The 21,090-nt window shown below is 50.2% G+C and overlaps 1 protein-coding gene across 1 annotated transcript; it reads right to left on the reverse strand.

Moving 5' to 3' along the window:
- Positions 1-3,517: 3,517 nt before the first annotated feature.
- On the reverse strand, positions 3,518-4,956 carry LOC136529833 (uncharacterized). The gene has a single exon (XM_066522892.1). The coding sequence runs from the start codon at positions 4,896-4,898 to the stop codon at positions 3,693-3,695; it is 1,206 nt and encodes a 401-aa protein (XP_066378989.1). The 5' UTR covers positions 4,899-4,956; the 3' UTR covers positions 3,518-3,692.
- Between the last annotated feature and the right edge of the window lie 16,134 nt (positions 4,957-21,090).

Genomic DNA, 21,090 nt, shown 5'->3' on the forward strand with positions numbered 1-21,090 from the left:
CCGAGGAGACCGACGGCGGCCGGCGGAGACTAGCCGGTGGTGGTTTTTTTTTTATTTTTCGAAAAAAAATGTTTGTGGTGGCTTTTTTATTTTTCGAAAAAATGTTTGTCGAGTGTATTTTGGGCACTCGGCGAAGTCTTTGCCGAGTGTCCGACAAAAAACACTCGGCAAAGTCTGTTTGCCGATAAAAATTCACCGAGTGTCGTTTGCTGAGTGTTTGTTAGGCTTTACCGAGTGCCAGGGGCACTCGGCAAATCTCCTGAGTCCCGTAGTGAGCCACAGTAAAGTATATTTAGGAGCTCTATGTTAAAATCACAAATATATAGTGGAATAAAGAATAGTCTCATTATCTCTGGTGTGTATGCGTTCTGTTTTCATCTACTATGTTGATAATGAAAAATGGAGAGTGAAGGTCCTAACCGCTGGCAACATGTTTCTCAACACATTTTATCAGCACGACAAGTTCCACGTCGTCATCGCCGTTGAAGCTTATGCCTGCTGATACTATGAAATACCCAAATAATTGTAGTAAATGGAAACGTTATAAACTATATATATCGGCCCCTAAGCTTTCTCATGAAAAAATAGCTTTAGTCCTCACTATTCAAGTCAGCCAACCTCACCATCGTCTTATCTTGCAATACAAACATGCATGTTAGGAACGGTTATCTGATTCGTGATTTCATTATTACGACTTTAAAACGGAGAGAGTACTTAAGTGTGTCATTATTCATCAGCATACTAAAGACATTCCTATTATTCACAACACAAAAGATGAGCAACCTTGCAGAGAGAAAGGCAATGTGATCTAGTATATTGTCATTACTAGATAATTATTATATGACCATATGCATTAACAAATTACTACGACTTTATTTACATCTTAAATGCAACGTTACTGGCATACTTTTTGATGCGGCGTGGTGTACGTCACTACCGGAAACCAGCTATTTGCCGAGTGTTTTTATGTTTGCCGAGTGTATTTCCTCGGGCACTCGGCAAACAAGCTCTTTACCGAGTGCTGCGAAAAAAACAAATATGTTTGCCAAGTGTAATTGTCTGGCACTCGATAAAGAAATATGTTTGTCGAATGTAACTATTTGTACTCGGCAAATAATTTTATTTTTCTCTTCTGACCTTGAAACTTTTTCTACTCTCAACATACAATATGTGGTATTCCATGTTAAAATTTGGTATATTTGTGGATCTGATTGCTATATTTAATTAATTTATTATATTTCTAGGAATTTTTTTGTATAAGTCAAATTTGAACTGTAAGTGATTCAAATAATAGAATAAAATGAGTAGAAAATGATATTCATGTTATTGAGTCCATTGTGAAGGCCTTATCCAGGTAAATAAAAAGAAATTTCGAACATCTTGTTAAGGAAACACGACCACGAATGTGTGGCCGAATGGTTTTTAAATTGTAAAAAAAAAATAAACGAAGTCTGAAAATCATGAGATTTGTCATGATGTGATGATATCATACGTGGAGGCTGTGGTAAAAATTTGAGAAGGTTTCGCACAATTTGTCACGTATGATGTTTACAAACCGAAGCATCTTAGAAGAAGAATCAGTAGCATTGAGAAGGAATTCAATAACATTTGGAGTCAAAGTGACCGTCGAATTGGGGTTTTACTTCAAAACTTTTTGTATAGGAAATAGAGAACATAGATTGTTTCATGTGAAATTTTGGTTTTTTTTATCCGTTTGATAATTTTAATTTCTTAAGTGTAATTATAGAATTTTAATTGATATAAATTAAATTTGAGCTGTAACTGCATAAAATAATGGAATTATATTCGTAGAAAAATTATATATATATTGTTGAGTCAATTTGACAAGCTATTTTCAAAGTACATCGAACAAAAAAAGAAAAACACGTTATGGAAAACAAGGAAATAAAAAATAAATAATATATTTGTCGAGTGCCCCAAACCCTAGACACTCGGCAAAGATTAGTTTGCCGAGTGTCCTCGATCCGACACTCGGCAAACTCGGCGCCTTATAAAAGCACCCGGCCGCCGCCCCCTCCCTCCCACCCTCCGCTCCTTCTCGCAGCGCCACCGCCCCCTCCCCTCCCTCCCTTTCCCGCCGCCGCATCCCCTCCCTCTCCCGGCGCCGCCCCCTCCCCTCGATCCCTCTCCCTCTCCACCCTCCCTCCCGGCCCCGCCCCCTCCCCTCCCTCTACCCCCATCTCCCTCCATCTCCCTCTTTTTTGCACAGGTGGTGGTGGCGGCGGCGGGCCGGCGTGGGATGCGGCAGGCGAGCCGGGTGGTGGTGGCGGCGGCGGGCGAGCAGCGGCGGGGCAAGCCGCGTGGTGGCGGTGGCGAGCAGCGGCGGGGCTTGCCGCGTGGTGGCGGTGGCGGCGGCGACAGGCGAGCAGTGGCGAGGCGAGCCGCGTGGTGGCGGTGGCGGCGGCGGTGGTTTTTCTTTTATATTTTTTGATTTTTTTTGTCGAGTGTCGGTGCCTAAAAACACTCGGTAAAGTCTTTACCGAGCGCCCGATAAAAAACACTCGGCAAAGAAATGTTTGCCGACTCTGTGTACGCCGAGTGCCGTTTGCCGAGTGTAACATTCGGCAAAGGCTTTGCCGAGTGTTTTTTGGGCTTCGCCGTGTGCCGTGGGCACACGGCAAACATCCTCATTCTGGTAGTGTGTATAGGGGATCGGAGGAGCAATTGGGACTGGGAGCTAGAGTGCAAGGGATAGCGAGGCAATGGCGTGGAGGTTTTGTCGCCGGTGGCGATGGCTGAACCGTGTGCAGCCACTGTCGAAGGGGTAACCCACCTGTCTAAAGGTGGTCTATTTCCTTCTTTGATAATCAAAATTACAATCTAAGTGCCTTTATATAGGATAGGTGCAGCTCCTAACAATAGCAAATCAAATCTCCTAAAAATCCTCCCTTTCACTGTCTTTCCTAACTAGACCCGGCCTTAGCCACGGATTGGACCATGTGGCTGTGGACGCCCAGGCCGGCACCTATACTGGCGCCCAGCGCCGGTCCTATGATCTTGAGGGCCATCTGGCGAACTCGTCGTCGTGGAGCCCTGCCTGGCTGCCGCCGTCGTGCGCCGTTCTCGGTGGTGCGGCTCGTCGCCTCGTCCGACACCGCATGTGTGCGTCGGGCACTCGGGCGTCGAACACGTGAGTCACGATCTACGATCAGAGTGCGACACTGCGGCGCGGCTCCTCGCCTACTCTCTGCCGTGGCCCCATGGTGAAAACTGGCATTGGGAAAGAAAGCCAAAAGCCAAGGCTGCCAATCGTCTTGGGCCGGCTGGCCAGTTCTCTCCCTCTCTTCTCAATAGTTTATTGATGTCTAATGGACTATAGAGCGGGGGGGTTTGTATATCTGGGTTTAGGCCCCTCCTCCGCCTGGGCCCTTGGCCGTTGCACCCCATGCCCTCCCCCTAGGGCTGGCACTGCTGGTGCCCAACGAAGGAGTCCACAACACTTTTATCCATTCACATATCTGTAATCATTTGTGAGCAATTCCGCCAATCACTTTCTTCCTTAATTTGACACCCTAACTCCAAATATCAGATCAGATGAACACACACAACAGTATTGCTACATACAAATTTCAGAAAAGAAATGAGACAGCCTCCATTATTTGGCTTGTATAGTTGTATGTGTTACGCTGTCCATGCTTGAGAGGATCGATCATACGATGCAATTAATATTATTAAGCTTGGTATGCCTTACCACCAGCAAGCGAGCATGGCAGCTCCCAAGCGAGGACGTGCCGCCAGCTGACCGGCGGTGGGCGCTTGTGACCAGCGACCACCTCGACCAGTTTGCACGGCCGGCGAACGAAGTCCACAACCATGCTCTGGGCCACGTTGACACCGAAGAGGTACTGCTCCAGGTAGAAGTAGACCACGTCCGGGTTGCTGGGGTGAAGGAGCGCGAGAGCAGGCACCTGCGCCGTCAGCCCTGTGGCTCTGTAGCTGTCGCTCGCCCAGATGCTCGCCAGGCTCGCCACGCGGTGGTGTTGCCACCTCGTGAACGTGCCCCGGCCGAAGACCAGCGTCCAGACAACCACCATCGTCTCCTCCTTGTGGCCGACGCGCTGACAGGCGAGTTCCACGAACCGCAGCTTGCCCTGGCTCACCCTCACCATGCGCCGCCTCTCGATGTCCTGCAACACCTCCGCCGTGTGGCCGATCGGGTACGTCTCCTGCAGCGCCACGTGGTGCAGCACGGGCTCGTCAGCGAAGGGGTCGCAGCCGAGGAGCCCCCACACGAGGTTCACCCACCAGAGCTTGCCGTCGTGGGCGACCACGTCGTGGGAGGACCACATCCAGCGCCGGCCGGACATGGAGGGGCACCTCAGATCCTTCTGGACCCACGAGTCGGCACTGGAGCGGAAGAAGAGGAGGGTGGCGCGGTCGTCGTCGTCGTCCTCGTCGCTGGCGGAAATGTAGAGCTCTGCGACGACGTAGTCGGCGCCACCGCTGCCAGGCAGGGAGACGAGGCCAGTGTTTTTTATGGTGGAGATGCCGGCCTGGTATGGACGGTCCCGGTCGGGGACGCGAACGATGGAGGCGGCGATGGCCTCCCCGGGTCCGGCGCCGCGGAGGAAGTCACGCGCGACGAGGAGGATGCCCGGCGGGTCACGATCTAGGTCGAAGCCGACGAAGGGCCAGTAAGAGGCGTGGAGGAGGAGACCGGCCTCAGCGGCCGCGACCACGTATGGGTGCCTGTCGGTGTCGTCGTAGTCGGGCTTCGGGTGGACGCTCATGGGTACCGTGAGTGTCGAGGCGCGCGGCGGCAGGGCTAGCTTGAGGGAGACGTCCCCAGGGTCCTTGATGGAGTCGTGATGCACGAGGGTGACGCGCCCAAGGGCAACCCACAGTGGCACCGGCGATGACGAGGACGACGCCGCCATTTGTGTTTACGGATTTGATCGGGGTTTCCGGATGGATGGAAACTGCATGCGGCGCTAGGTTTTTGAAGACTTCTCAACCCGCGTGTACTGATCTTTATGCTTGCCTAGTACAAGCAGAGAGAACTAGTAAGACGCAGAAAATGGCGCTGGCACACGATCTATTAGCTAACAAACTCTCTGAACGACCGCTTTCTAGTAGCCATAAGAATAGGTCATTCGACGCGGCAAGGGAGTGACTTGTACAGCAATCACACTAAGGTGCTGTTTGGCAGCGCTATTTTGAGCAGTTTCTGCATGAGAATTACTTCTGGTCACCTAAACATCAAAAACTCACTTAAATTCTAGTGGAGATTGAAATAAAAAATCACTTTTATCCATTTATGCTGAAAGCTAAGAGCAAAAAACTGCTCATCATGGCTCCTATTTAATTCCCACTAGAATCACTTCCTACTTACTGCCTCACTGGAATTAATTCATCAGAAAATCAATTAGCTGAAGCCAGGAATTAGGGAGTGAAGCTTTAAATTCATCAGAAAATCAAGTAGCTGAAGCCAGGAATTAGGGAGTGAAGCTTTAAAAAAAACACCTCAATCGCTCACAAAATAATACAATCACCCCGCTGCAATCTGAGATGCAAAGGCTTGAACCATTTTTTTTCTTTTGAGACACAATGCATACGTGAACGTCACATGCACACACAAGCATCCCTAAACGCACGAACACCTTAAAAGGCGTTTGGCAATGCTCCTTGGAGCAGCTTCGCCATTACAATCACACTCTATCTCATCCAATTTCAGATTTTGGTGGCGGTCAGACCAAAATCACTTCTGCATTTACACAAAGAGTTGGAGCTAATGGCCTATTTGATAGAGCTTCACTCCCTAATTCTTAGCTCCAGCTCTTTGATTTTTTTTATTGAATGATTGTAGTTGATTCTGGTGAGCGATCTCTAGCTCGCTAAGCTGATGATCCTCATACTACAACAATGCCAAAAACCATAGCTACTATATTCTTTTGAAGGTAGCATTATAAAAAAAATTATATCATTTTTATTAAAGATAATAAGATCATCACGTTTACACCAAATCACCCTAACATTCCCTATACCGGTTAACCAATTTCCAAGTACTATATCAGTTCCGGATTTAGGTTAGGTTAGCCCAGTAGTTATATGCACAATTCTCTAAATTGTCTTAGCATGCTAATAACAATAGAAAAGAGGAGCTAATTATATATTTAAAATAACAAAAATAACACTTTTAATTCCAAGACAAAATCATTGTTTAAATTACTCCTCGCTATAGATGCCAAAAGAAAATCTTTATCTGTAGGAGGAGATCCATTTTCCAAACAAACTTATTAGTGAAGGGACAACTATCGTACGAAAATAACCATGTTTATATAATTACGAATAAATATATCCTTCCCATTAGATATATTAATCATAACCAGTATTCTAATTTGATATTCGGTCTCTAACATATTGAAAGGATCCAGGATAATTAACTCCTAGAGATGGCAACAACAAAATCGTGCAACCTAATATAGTTTCACACTGTAGAATGCAGAAACCAACAACAAATTAAAATCGTGCAATTAAAACAACTTCATGCAAAATATGCAAAAACCACTAGATAGCATTAACCCTTGCAGAGACATGATCGCAACCCTCACAAACTGTTTGATAAGAAAATTTAGAGGCCTGATTTTCCAAAAGATAATGATAAGTCGATTTGTGGAGATCTCCATGTTGATGATGCTAGGCTTCTAATCAAGCACGATTCTAACACTTGCAACCGCTACACCATAACTCTATCCGTTATTGAAGGATCCGGCAAGTCCTAGAGGGGATGAATAGGCCTATTAAAAACTAAAACTTGATCGCAACGGTTAGCAGACTATGGAGGTTCCATGGATTTGTGCTAAACTTCCATGGCGCGAAAGTTCCAGACAAATCCGTGGAGGTTCCGCCTTCCTAAATGACACTAATGTGGCTCATTATACATAGTATAAATCACAAATCGAGTTGAATACTAATCTTCCTGGGTGTCTCAACTTCCCATAGCACCAAGTCCCTGCAACTAGAACTAAATAGAAAAGTAGATCGGGTGGTGACGAGATCCTAACATATGGGTATGTTAAGCCTCAGAATCAATGGTTCCAGACCGAAGAGACCCCAACCGACCCCTCTAGGATCGCCTAGGGGCTATACCCATCGGGTGTGCTCGTGCACCCTTAGACCAAGAAACCCGCCTGAGCCTGAGCACGCCGCTGCCTCTGCTTAGAGCTCGGGGGCTTGCCCAAGCCTCAGGCTCCCGATCAACGGGACACCTGAGCCCTGGCCTTTGGCTCCTGCCCGATCGACTGACGCCAGCCAAGGCCCAGGCACTAGAAGACACGTCCCGAGCTATCGAGGCTCGGGGACTCCATGACTCAGCACTTTGGGCATGGCCTTGCCAGCCGCTCCCCCGACAGACACAAGAAGACAAGCTCTCCTCGGCCTCCGGGGGCTCAGGAGGCTTCTGGACCCATGTGTGAGCCCCTCGAGCCGACCTCCCTCACCACCAAGAAGACTCCAGAAGGTGTGCCTAGGGAGGTCGGTCCAAGCCGACACAGCCTGACACTCAGTGTGTCAGAACAGACTAGCCGTACGACTCCTAGGGCTTCTTTGGCTTCACGACACCGCCACAGATCCACAGAGCGTTGCTGCAAGACCCTCCTAGGACTCTGGCTGCATGTAGACCATAGGCTGAACTCCCCAAACCGCCATGTACTCGACCTATCTTGATATATAAGGGATAAAACTGAACACTAGAGGGGGAAGGACGATCCCAAATAGATCATTCCATTCCTCATCGATCCTGCTCCTGCTCGGCACCGAGAGTAGAGCAACCCAGAGAGGGGCATCGAGAGCTAATCCACCGCACCCATCGTCTTCCTCCTCTCTAACAAGGGGAAAGCTTCATCGGCAGCGAGGCAACCTCAGGATTAGCACCGAGCTAACCCCCTACCAAATCTCTATCCACCTCCTATATACTCTATTGTAACCCCCCAGATTTTAGGTGCTCTTGAGTTTAAAGATCATCAGCTGCTGGACGTAGGGCATCGATCGGCCCTGAACCAGGATAAACCAGTGCGTCTTCTTTATGATTCTTGTGTTCTTGAGTCCACCCGAGCCACTAGAGACACGTACTCTGACACCTAACTCGTACAACAATGCTTGTCGTGGTTCTGAACCCTAGCGACAGCTGGCGTGCCAAGTAGGGGGCAGCGTCAAGTGCAATTTAGGCTCTACGGTGGCCGAAGCCACCCTGCCTCGTCGTCGGAGCAAGTGGCACCACCCCAGAAGGCAGTGTCTGCTTCCCTATTGAGTTCTTCATCATAGCCGGTGCCTTTGGTCTGGGCTAGGTTCTCAACTTTGGGAGCTTGGCCTACGTCTTCGACTACTACGGGAAGTTTCGTCCGCTCATGGGGGCCACGCTGGCGGATGCTAGTTCCTGGTGCCGCCCCCTCCATTAGGTCTTTAGAGAGCAAATCCCCCAGTCTTGGCTCAACGGATCCGTCATGACTCAAGCCTGCATCCAGCCCTGATGAGCTAGCACCGAAAGCCCCGCATGATGGTTGGTGATCTGCTCTCGGGCAGACATCGCATGTGTGGTGGCGTGCACCAGCACCTCCTCGCACGAAAGCGCCGCATGAAGGAAGAACGATGTGGCAAAGGAGCTAACATGCGAACTCAGCAAACAACTAAGTCCCCACGCTTCAAAATCATTTATCGTTCGTTCCTCGCTCTCTAGATCATCATTGGGAGGGAGATGCACTCACCTCGCTCAGAATTTACTCACTTTCGAGCCATGGGCCTTCTCACCTAGCCTCGAGGTCGGGGGGCCGAACCACCCTGTCCTTCCTCTCGAGACCACCAAACAAGATAGGCCAACACCCTAAAGCCAAACAGGCATGACCCAGGCTAACGAAGCTAATGGCTAATGCCCCCTGAGATCGTGGGAGGAGACAGGCGTTGGGGATGCTCCCCACCGAGAGGAATGGGGGATGAAGTGAAAATGACAATGAAAGCATGAAATTCGGTAGGCGGGTGCGCCCCTAGCGCACCATTGTTCAAAGGGGCAAACCCCCAAAATTATAGCAACAAGTTTTACAACTTAATTCTTGCGCAGATCATGGGAAAGCTGGTGGAGTGACCGGTCCGTCCACCTCATCCGGGTAAACATCGACCAGCTAACGCATCATCGATGATGTTCGCGGTGGCGGCAACTAGGGGTGCCACGGTGTCGACGGAATATGGTCGGCAGTCCATCTAGGGGTATGCCCATGATAGTAGATTGTCGGTAGACAGTGCGTGTAATCAAGAACCAGATGGTTACAAAGGCATAAGACACAAGATTTATACAGGTTCGGCCACCGTGTTGGCGTAATACCTACGTCCTGTGTCTCATTATTATGTATTGATTGAGGTGATCTCTGAGGGGGACCCCTGCCTCTCCTTATATAGTCTGGAGGAGGAGGATTACAAGTAAAGTATCCTATTTGGTACTATTACAATATCTAGTACAACTTGTAATCTTGCCGTGCACGCCTCGATCTTACGGGCCGGTCCACCTCTGACGGTGCGGCCCATGTACCATCTTGTGGTACCCGGGGGTATATCCCCCACAGCTAGTCCCCGAGCGCCATGTATTCTGATGCAACATGCCATTTTAACCTTCTCCGAACAGTGAGGCTTGAGTTCTTGACATCTCTGACCACCGTTGTCGCCAGAGAAGTAGGTTGTCCGAAGAATGTATGGTGCTCTTAAGAAGAAAGAAAAAGATTTCCGTCCTAGGAAGTGTGCCCACTTGGGTTTCTATGAAGAAACGTAAGGGTGTCTTGAAACATAGCGTCTTTGATCATCAGAGACGTAGGGGTCGAAAAAACAAGCACATTCACCGCAAGGTGAAGTGTGCCCACTTAGTCCCTGAGCCTGGTAGTAGGTGACGTAGGCACGTGGTGCCAGGGTCTAAAAAGAATTCCCAGTTAAGTTGAGAATCCAATCGTCGTACAGGCGATACGAGCTGCACCGGCAGGTGCATCGTACCGATGTAGTCCCCGAGCTTGCTGGAAGGTGAGGTATGAGCCTTGTAGCAAGGTCTAAGTGAGAAAAAATATCCCAACTGTATGCGAGTCGCCAGTCGTATGTAGTCGAGACGCGAAGGCCCCGAGCTATGGTCGGAGAGTGGTCGAGGCAGTCCTCGAGCACAGGTCGAGGAGCGAACAACGAAGTCCCCGAGCTGTGATCGAAGAGTGATCGAGGCAGTCCCCGTGCGTAGCTCGAGAAGCGAGCGACGAAGTCCCCGAGCTGTGGTCGAAGAGTGATCGAGGCAGTCCCCGAGCGTAGGTCGAGAAGCGAGCGACGAAGTCCCTGAGCATAGCTCGAAATTCCTACAATATAAATATGTAGAATGGTAGTACATGATGTACAAATAATAAATTATGGAGAAAAAATTAGCAGTGAAGAAATAACGCTCAGCAGTCATTTGCAAATGAGCATGATGTGATAAAGCAGTTGCTGCTTTGTAAACATCAGTGTTAATGTGAAGTTTGTGTTTATATTTAATATAAACTACCCGACCAGTTAGTATGTAGCTGAGTCTCCAGCCCTAGCTATCCCATTAACCATAACGCGGGGCGTGGAGCCCGTGCACGTGTAGGAAGAACAAAGCGTCGCTAAGGAGCCGCTGCCGACCACCCATAACGCAGAGGGCAGACGCTCGTGCACATGTAGGGAGGGGCCGGAGACAGGGCCTTTTCTGGAGACATCGAGCGTCAACATGACTGGTCGAGGATTTGCATTAAGTATAGCTGTATGTTATATTTAAGATTGTATACATGGATAAACGTTATTTGAAGAATAATCAGGACGAGGACGTTGTGGAGAAACGTCGTAATGAAAATTATATTAAATATAAATATTAGAAGTGTACTTATCTTTGGATAGAAATGTGGTCGGCGGTGATGAAGTTGTCCGGTCCCTAGCTTTCCGACCTGTCGTCATGACGGTGGTAGTGGTTGTTGTAGCGCCGTTCTTCGCAGCAATCATCATTGCGACGTGGTCTGGTGGTCGAGGTGGTTGGAGCTCGGTAGAGCCGCTCGGGATGTGGTCGACGTGGTCCGTCGTCGATGTGGTCGGAGCTCGGCAGAGCTGCTCGAGACGTGGTCGACGTGGCCGGAGCTCGGTGTAGCCATTTGGGACATGGTCGACGCGTGCTTGATAGATGCACCGTGCATGTATACATGCAAATCCTTGTTTGCATGGCCGATGCTTATTTGCCTTCTTTGGTGATTGCCTAGAGCCTTGTGTGTGTCATCGGAGAATCCACGCCAAAACTTAGTCGTCAAGGCGTTTGCCGATCTGTAGCCTGGGCCTCCTCCTTGGCCGCACGCCGCGGCGACGTGAGGACCTAGGACAGAGTCTGGTCTCGCATACTAGTTGCAGTCATGTTTGATCGATCCTAAAGTTGGCAGAGGCTGGATGCTGGGATCGAACTTGATCGAGGCAGATTGCTCGCGTATTAGAATCGGGCTCAGCCTGGACATGGCGCATGTCAATGACGCTGTCGATGATTTCACTAAGTGCTCCACAAGCAGGACGAGGTGATCACACCAGGACCTGGGGCTCTGCAGCTCGAGGTACGCAAGAAGCCGAATCGCCGAAGATGACGATGTAGAAGTTCCCGTGCAAAATCCAAGAACGGTTTTGCAGAGAAAGTCTTGTTGATCTTGAGGTACGCCATCTGGTTTGCCATGGATCAGCGCGCACATCCCCTACCTAGCACGCCATTGTCGACGAAATATGGTCGGTAGTCCATCTAGGGGTATGCCCATGATGGTAGATTGTCGGTAGACGGTGCGTGTAATCAGGAACCAGATGGTTATAGAGGCACAAGACACAAGATTTATACAGGTTCGGCCGCCGTGTTGGCGTAATACCTACGTCCTGTGTCTCATTATTCTGTATTGATTGAGGTGATCTCTGAGGGGGGCCCTGCCTCTCCTTATATAGTCTAGAGGAGGAGGGTTACAAGTAAAGTATCCTATTTGGTACTATTACAATATCTAGTACAACTTATAATCTTGCCGTGCACGCCTCGATCTTACGGGTCAGGCCACCTCTGACGGTGCGGCCCATGTACCATCTTGTGGTACCCGTGGGTATATCCCCCACACATGGCATCCTCCACCCTTTCTATGGCCTTGTCGGAGGTGTCCTCAGGGACACCTAGCACCACGCCGCCTAAGTTGAGCTGGGGGAGCTAGAGCTTCGTCAGGGTCAGAGCCACCATAGCGCTTTGAAGGACAGCACACCAGATGACCCGAGGGACGTGTGCCGCAAGGGAACGCACCTGCTCGGCAAGGTTGAGAGGACCCCAGAGCTAGCATGGGGAGCAAGGCACAGCAAGCCTCCTACGTGCCGGTAGCGAGCTCTCGCAACTCTGCTCGTGCTGCAGCAAGCTCCTGGCTACGCTCGTGGTTCGGCCCACCTCGGACACCCCCACCTCTACCTGCAACTCACGCCATAGACGGTCGCACTCCTCGCGTGTCTTCTTCGCCTCCTCCTCCAAAACGAGGACCTTGCCGTGCTTGACCACGAGCTCTACCCGCTATCCTACACCATTCAAAAGGAAGGACCGAGTTCATGATGAGTGAGAGCGGGAGGCCCCATCCCAAAAGCAAGGGAAAGAAGGAAGAGGGACAATGCACCTATGATGAGTTGTCGGGCGTCGTGGAGCTCGGAATGGGCAGCATCCCTTGCAGTCTCCAGGAGACTCAGGGAAGCCCTTAGCTCCGTGACCATCCCCTCAGCCGCACGGTGAGCCTCCTACACCTTTGCACCCTTCGGCCAAAATACTTTGGCCCGTGCTTCCATGGCATGCCTGGCCTCACGCTCTGCCACTAGCTCGATCCCTAGCCGTGCGGCGTCACTGCGCGCCCTATCGCGCTCCTTGACGAGCGTCTCCATCAACATTGCCACTTGAATATGTAGCAGTGGGTGAGGGAGCAGGGCGGGCAAGAGCCTATCGCCCCATTAGAGGGGCCGGAGGACGCTAGCAAGGCAATCCTCTCCCACTCCCGGACAAGATCGACTTCTTTCGAGAGAGCTGGAGAATCGCCTGCAATGGCAGCAAGAGGAGTTCAGATAGTCCATCACATCACCTACAATTTGGCAAATTATTTTGCCAACCCATACCTCGTAGGAATCATACACCCTATGCTAGAGGCCAATGAACTCCTCCGCCCGGCCCATCATGCCAGAGAGGGAGTCGTAGAAGAAGGTGACCAGCTCATGGATGGTGCCCCACTTCTTCATCAACTCCAACCATGCGTCCGCCTTGGGACCGTCATTCAACATGTGAAGCCTTTCGACTGGTAGTGTAGAGGGGGCTGGCATGGTTGTGGATGAGGAGCTAGCCTCCTCGCTTTGCAACACCGGCAAAGGCTCAGAGACGGCGGCCCCCACCCGATCCCCCTCAGGTTGTGCGATAGGGTCCATGGGGAGGGTGTCCGCCTTGACAGTACTGGATCCTCCCGGATGCACTAGAGGCCTGCCGGTTGCCCTGCCCCTGGAGGCGCCCTAGTCCGTGGCCATCCCCCCGGAGGGAGCGATAACAATGCCCTCGCCAAACCTGGGCACCAGCAAGGGAAGACGAATCACCTTCAGCGCGAGCGGCCGGAGGGGCACCTTTGCCTCGCCTGAGGTCCCCACCGAAGAGGATTCCCTGCACCAAGCAGCGACGCAATCAAACAACAGGCATGCAAAGCTCAAATAGCAGCTACCGAATCAATAGAGGGTCCTTATCTACCGCCTACGGAGCGCCTCTTCCATCGGGGCACCCCCGTCCTGAGAGAGCTCAAACAAGGGCGCTTCCCAGCAATCTGAGTGAAGGGTGACCCACCCAGGGACAAACTAGGTGACGCGCCCCCCGGGCTAGGGAGAACAGAGACTTCTCCCAAGAATGGGAGGTTGTCAGGCCTCGGCTCGAACACTGAGAATGGGGGCGGCCTGCCATCCGCCGCTAGCTCCCCCGACGAGGAGCCGAGCACCATCCACGCCACCCTACTAACAAACACCACAGAGGGTGACGAACACCGCGAGGTGCGCCACCCCATGTGGTGTCAAATTGTTGGGTCCCTAACTTAGGGTCCTCTGTGCATCATGTATCAGTCCCTAGATTAGTAGTTGATACGCACAATTCAAACAAGATTGATATCAAAAACCATACTTTTATTGCTAATGGGGAAAACATGTTACATGGTTCAGGTTTACATAGCTTGGGCCACTAGCCTTATATCGTATATCAGAGTTCTAAGATAGTGGTCCTATGTCAACATGGCTCCATCCTATAAGGAATTTGGAGTGCGGACGTAACCCTAGACTTGTTCCTAGCATAGCTCTCTCGTACGGCTCTGTCTTCAAGTATACTCTGGGTATCCTATCCTTGCGTAGCTCTAGAAGTTTGATCCTGGTATGTCCTCTTGTAGCTTAACTCCTAAAAGTGTAGAACGGAGGGGGCTGAGTACATAAAGTACTCAGCAAGCCCTGAACTTTGGGTGGAGGTGAGGTGGAAGGGGAAGGCTATATGTGGAGGTGGTTATGGTGGTTGAGGTGAAAGTAGTAGGGTGAAGTAGTTATAATTATAGGTTAGACCCTGGCAGAGTATTCCATTCTCACTAGTTCCCGTTACTCATTATAATTACCAAATTAGTAAAAATCATCTTACTAGATTATCACAGTTGTAAAAGTCTAGTCATAGTATCCCATCCTAGCATCTACCCATTCCAAGGATGTGGCTATTCGAATAAATTCAATAAAACTCTACAGAGGTGTACAAATTTTCCCACATGATAGACACCGTTCCCAACCCTACGTGGTGGCAAGAATAGGCCTAACGAGACCCCATACTCGCTTGGGTGCTACCCTAGATTTCCATAGAACACTACCACGGCTTCTCAGAGGTTGGAAACGCAAATCCTAGATGATACCTAACCATTCAAACAAGATGATACCTAATTGTCGTAGGGTCGAAACCGCGACAAGCATGTTGTTCGAGTCGATATCACCAGGGAAACGGACACCACTGTCTAGGGCGGTGTTGCCTGCTCTGGTGATGAGATGAGTGGCACCAGCCACCATAGAGGCAGAATCAAACTTGACACTGCCCCCTACCTAGCGCGCTAGCTATTGTGGGATCAAAACCACGGCAAGTATATTGTTCAAGTCAGTGTCAATGTATGGGTCTTTAGTGGCTCGGGTGGACTCAGGAACACAAGAATCACACAGGGGGATGCAATGGTTTATCCTAGTTTAGGCCAATTCGGTCCCTATGTCCAGCAGCTGATGATCCTTATACTCAAGAGCGCCCAAAATCAGGGGGTTACAATAGAGTGTAAAGGAAGAAGATTTGGTAGGGGGTTAGCTTGGTGCTAATCCTAAGGTTGCCATGCCGCCGGTGGAACCTTCCCCTCATCGGAGAGGAGGAAGATGATGGGATGCGGTGGAGGAGAGGCTCTCAGTGCCCCTCTCCTAGTTTTCTCACTCTCTATGCAAAGTGGTGGCCGATGGAATGGAGTGTCTGGTGATCGAAGATTTGGGATGCTCCCTCCTCTAGGTCTGACCTTATCCCTTATATAACAAGATAGGTCGGGTATATGGTAGTTTGGGGGTTTAGTCTATGGTCTACATGCGCCAGAGTCTAGGAGGGTCTTGTAGCGCTGTGTTGTGGACCATCACAGTGGCTTAGAGCTGAAGAAGACTTAGGCGTCATCTAGCTGCTCTGTTCTGACACTCTGCGTGTCAGGTGCTGTCAGCTTAGATCGGCCTCTTTCAGGTGAGACCTTCTTGAGTCTTCTTGGTGGCGGAGGAGGCTGGCTTTAGGGGCTGACATGCAGGCCCAAAAAGCCCATGAGCCCCCAGAGGCTATGGAAAGCTTTTTCTTCTTGTGTCACACCTTGGACATGACCCTGTCGGAGGAGCAGTTGGTAGGGCTATGCCTTGGGAGCGATGCCAAGGAGCCCCGGAGCATCGGTAGCCCGGGGCATGTCTTCTTGTGCCTAGTCCTTGGCTGGCGTCGTGAGCTGGGCATGAGCCAAGGATCAGGCTTGGTCATGCCATAAATTAGGAGCCCAAGGCTCAGAGAAGCTCTCAAGCCCTAGGTGAAAGCTGTGGTTGAGTCAGGCTCAGTCGGATCTCTTTCCTAGAGGGTGCGCGCGAGCGTGCCTAATGGGCATAGCCCCTGAGCCCTCGGGTGATACTGAAGGGGTCAGTCGGGGGGTCTTCTTCGCTCGAGAACCATTGGACCTAAGGCTTAACATACCTGTCTATTAGGTTCTCATTAGGAGGCCCCGAGCCCTTCGTGGCCTCATCTAGTGATCGAACCCTCCTTGACAGGGGGTCTTCTGCTGGCAAGAGCGCTATGCCTTGCTTGGGGCCTTCTTCTCCAAAGTGATGGGCGTTGCTGGCTGTTGGGGCTGAGCGAAGATGGTGTTGATCCCTTCGTTAACCTATGTCATGTGGGTCTTCGACTTGAGCGAGAGCTTGGTGAACTCGTCTGGGAGTTGTCGACTGTAGGCACGAGGCGCCCTCCTTTTTGATTGAAGCCAGCCATGGGTTGGGTGATCAAGAGTGTTGGGCTCTGGCTTGGGGCCATCTGATCATTCTGGGTGCCACGCCCTTATGAGGGCTACGGTAGCAGGCCTCGATCCTCTAGAGCCGGCCTTTTGGGGCCAACCTCCTACGGCCATAGATTGGGGAACGAGCGGCCCTCGTTGGGCCTACTGCTCAGTGGCTCCTAACCCAACTCTGGGGAGTTGGTTGGTTTTGGGGGATGCGCCACCTAAGCGCCCATCGATCGGGGGGGGGGGGGTCAGTGCAGCCCCCCGAGACCACTGGGGCCTTGAAGTCTTCATAGGCTCAATCAAGCCATCAACTCTAGGCTGATGTTCCCTCAATGGGATGGGCTGTTACGACGATGGCCCCATTGGCCAAGATTAGCGCGCCCATGCTGCTAACGGGTAAGTCCATGAGAACCCTAGGTTTACGGTCATTCCGTGCCCCGGTCATGTCCTCTAGAGGGGAGATCCTCGGTTTCCTGACTAATCCACTTGTATAGTTCCCGAGCCCATCTGTCGGTACTCAAGGCCTCACTGCCTCCCTCATTGGGTCACCACGAGCGGCTCTAAGTCAGTACTCGGACATCGTTCGTTCAGATGGTTGGGACACGTCTGGGAGCCCTTTTAGTTGCTTCAGGCGGCTTTGAAGCCCAGTGGGCAGGCCTTAAACCCTCAACGATGCCCCTTCTAGGGAGGCCCTAGACCGTGCGGTGGGGTGGCACGATCAAATGAAGGATCAGGAGATAGGCAAACACCTGCAAACAAAATGAAATGGACACAAGAGAAGGGAAAGATGACATAGCTGGTAACGCGGTGGTCGAGGCCATTCCATTAGCGCCTTGCCGATCCCTCGCCCAGTTCTCCTGTGTCGTTTGTCCCATCCTCGCCTCGCTTGGGGCCTTCTACAGCAGTTCTCCTTCAGAAAGGTCAGTAGGTGGTTAGTTTAGTCGATCCTATGGTGTAGCCGAGCTTCCGCTGGGGTCGCTCGGGTTAAAGGAGATAATGACTGAAGGAAGTGAAGCAAGAGGGTATGGAGGACGGGACTTATCTTGGTTTTTTTGTTGTTGTGGAAGTAGGCCAGCGAAGGAGGTCGGTGTGGCAGAACCACCTAATCTAATGCCTCCAAGGAGTGCTCGTCTTCCATTAGACACTAAGCACTCAAGGGAGAACACTAAATTACTTGGTTTCGTCAGGCACACCCTAGGGGAGAACCCAAAAATCCACATTTTTCAGCAGGATCACAAATGAGAGAATAAAGCTTACATCATTCTTAACCATTTCTTACATCACTTTTGATACAACATCATAGTATAATATTTATTATTATAACAGCGGAATGTAATCATATTATCAGAGTTATAAATAATTTAATTGAACAGCGGAATATAAACATGTGATCAGAATTACAGCGGAAATAAATATCTAATCATGACATGATGAAGTATTGATATATAAACTACGATAACAGATTATGAAACTTTCATTTATAAAAGCATTTGGTGAGAGTTATAAATAACAACTACGATCGTAGCGTAAAGGAATCCTCACTGAGCCCACCAGGAGGTATCCACACACAAGGGTCAGCTCTAGCATCCACCTATCACCTGCAACAGGGGGAATAAAACCCTGAGTACTCAATTATACTCAGCAAGACTTTCCCGACAGGAGGAAAGAAAAGACTCCAAGGATATACAAGGCTATCTAGCTTGTGGGTTCATTGCATCTACAGGAAACATTACTAAGCGTGCGTCCTTATATTCGATTTTTATTAATAGCCACATTGGTTTATTAAATAACCATTCTATATAAGCACATGTGCTACTTTCAAGCAGGTGGTAAGCAATCAGATTTCTTTTTTTCATCTTTCATCTTTTAGTTCTTACTACGATGCTAAACCATAGACAAGCCGTATCGGATCACCCGGTGATTCACGAATCAATGCCCCTAGCTAGGTACCCCGAAAACACACGCCCCGCTTGTACCCAAGGCACAAGCAGGACCAACCCATCACCCTCCTGTCCTAGGTGTCTAGGTCCCCGTCCAAACTAGGACTCCAAGCCCCCACCCCTGAGTCCCGGACTCAGTGCGGTGCAAGGACCTCCTCCACACAAAAAACCCTGACAATCGGTCCGAAAAGAGCCGAATCCATGACAAGAGAGCAACAAGTCTTCCAAGCGCCCATACCCAAGAATGTGCTCAGGATAATAAGTCTATGACTTGCCTAGAGCCAATGGCCGGTCCTTAACTGACACAGACAGGGAAAGTAGTGTAACCAAGCCATGCCCTGGGTCCGCGGCGACACAACCTCTTACACCCACCAATACCCAAACCATATCCCTACCCGGTCACCATTTTCCTTTCCACCATTTATATTTTCCAAGTGATAATAATCCAATAATATATTTCCTATCTCTCACGAGTGACAGCCATCACTCGACTTCTACCGGAGTCCTGTAGCATATCAATCTACATGATCCTGTCATACTAGTAAGACTCATAGGATAAAGATATATATATGCAAGTGGGTTTCATTCAACTCCTTAGAACTTAATGCACAAATATAATTTAAACTGTAGAAAAATAGAGGTTATGCACCGGGGCTTGTCTGGGTAAGATATATATTAAAAAGTTAGTATCTGCATCTTCAGATCATCCATCATCAACTGAATAGAAAACCCCTTGCATCATCTCCTGGAGAGAATGCCATTACACCATCTTTGGATTCCCAATCATCCTTCAATTGATCCGTTGATCCATCATTGTACCTATACGATATGCAATGTGATACAATGCAAAGACATAATTAATCGACTGCAACCGTGACTCGAAAAATACGATTTACGTCACTCAAGTTAATGAGCTAGTTCTAACAACGACCGTACTTAGGCTACATATTCATGTTGTCGAAAAAGACGTTATTCCTGAACAATTATTTTAGTTATATAAACCCAAGTTGTTTCTTTATCTCATTCTATCAATTTAATCTTTATTCTCAATAGGACATCATTATATATCTAGCGAACTAATTATTCCAGAGCTACAAAAATTACAATGAGTATCTAATATTGCTAGGAGCCTACTGTACAAATTTGAGATTCAACAATATTACCAATTGATCACAACAATTTCTATAAGTTTGTATTTTTATAATATTAAGTATCCCAAATTAATTATATAGCTCCTAATAATATTATCCAACTATGTGAAAAAAATTATACTAGCAGGTAGATCATGATTTTGGAAGCCTAACAAAACTGATTTCATAATTTTTGGACAGCTACACAAATGTATATTGATTTTATAAATTTATTCCTGAACGAAATTAGCTAATTGTTTTAGAAATTAAAGGCCAGCCAGCGGTCAGAGCAGCCCAGGCGGGGCGCGGCATGCGTTGCCTAGGGGCAGCAGTCAGCGGTAGGCTAGCCCAGCGCGTGGCGCAGGTGGTGGCCCAGCAGCGTAGCGTGGCCCACCGACCAGGCATAGGCTTAGCACAAGCAGCGGCCCAGACGGGGCTGGGCACAGGTGGCCCAGCAAGGCGGCACGAAACCGGCACAGACGAGCGGGCACGGCCCCAAATGGCGTGGACGGCCCAGGCGCGGCGCGAAGCAGGCCACGGCCGCAGGTCTCGGTGCGTGTTTATGCATAAAAGACCCCTAGTTTTTAACTAATCAACCTATGATCTAGCTCACTATTTAAACGAGTCACGTATTTCGCCATATGGACCCTGTATAAAACTTCTTGGATTCTCACGTAGCCCACTATTCAGACGGGGAACACCTGCCGGCGGCGGGAACGGCGTGGCGGGGCCGAGGAAGGCACGGCTGCGGCGGACCACCCGTGTGGTGGCTCACTATTCAAACAAGCTGCACGGGGAGGCCGCGCGACCACGTCTGGCTACGGCAGGATCCGAGCCGGCCCCAAGCAGCCTGCCCGTGAGAGTCGAGGAGGCGGACATGCTGGCAGCGGCAGCGGCGGCCAGGCGGGGATGGCAGGACAGCACGCGGGGCTACGGCAACTCTAGGATGGCACTGTTGGTGGCGGCGTGGCATGGCGACGCTTGCCTTAGGCGACTACTACGATGGCCGAGCACGGAGATGGAACGGCGTGGATGATGGCGGAGGAGGCGCCAAGGAGGAGAGCAAGGAGGACAAGCAGAACTGGGACGGCTACGGGCGGACTGGAGCTAGGAGGAGAAGGGAGGGTAGCACCGCGGAGAGGAAAAAAGGAGGGGCACAGGGAGTGGGCCACGGCAACACGGACGCTGCCACGATGGTACTCGGTTTGGCAGAATCAATCAAGACACGTAAGGGCAGAGAGCAGGGAGTCGTCCCGTCGCAACAGCAGCCGGGGCCAACGACACAGTCATGATGACTTGGCGCACGCGCCAAGACTATGCGCGGTAGGTGGAGCGGACGGCGAGGGCAACAACGTGGACAGTGCAGGGGCACAGGCGGCCAGGCGCTGCGGCAGCTGCAGCGAACATAGGCACGCAGTACGATGGTGTTAACTTATTTCCTGTCTAAAAGTCACT

The sequence above is a fragment of the Miscanthus floridulus genome, chromosome 19 (assembly GCF_019320115.1).
Source record: "Miscanthus floridulus cultivar M001 chromosome 19, ASM1932011v1, whole genome shotgun sequence".
Taxonomy (NCBI): domain Eukaryota; kingdom Viridiplantae; phylum Streptophyta; class Magnoliopsida; order Poales; family Poaceae; genus Miscanthus; species Miscanthus floridulus.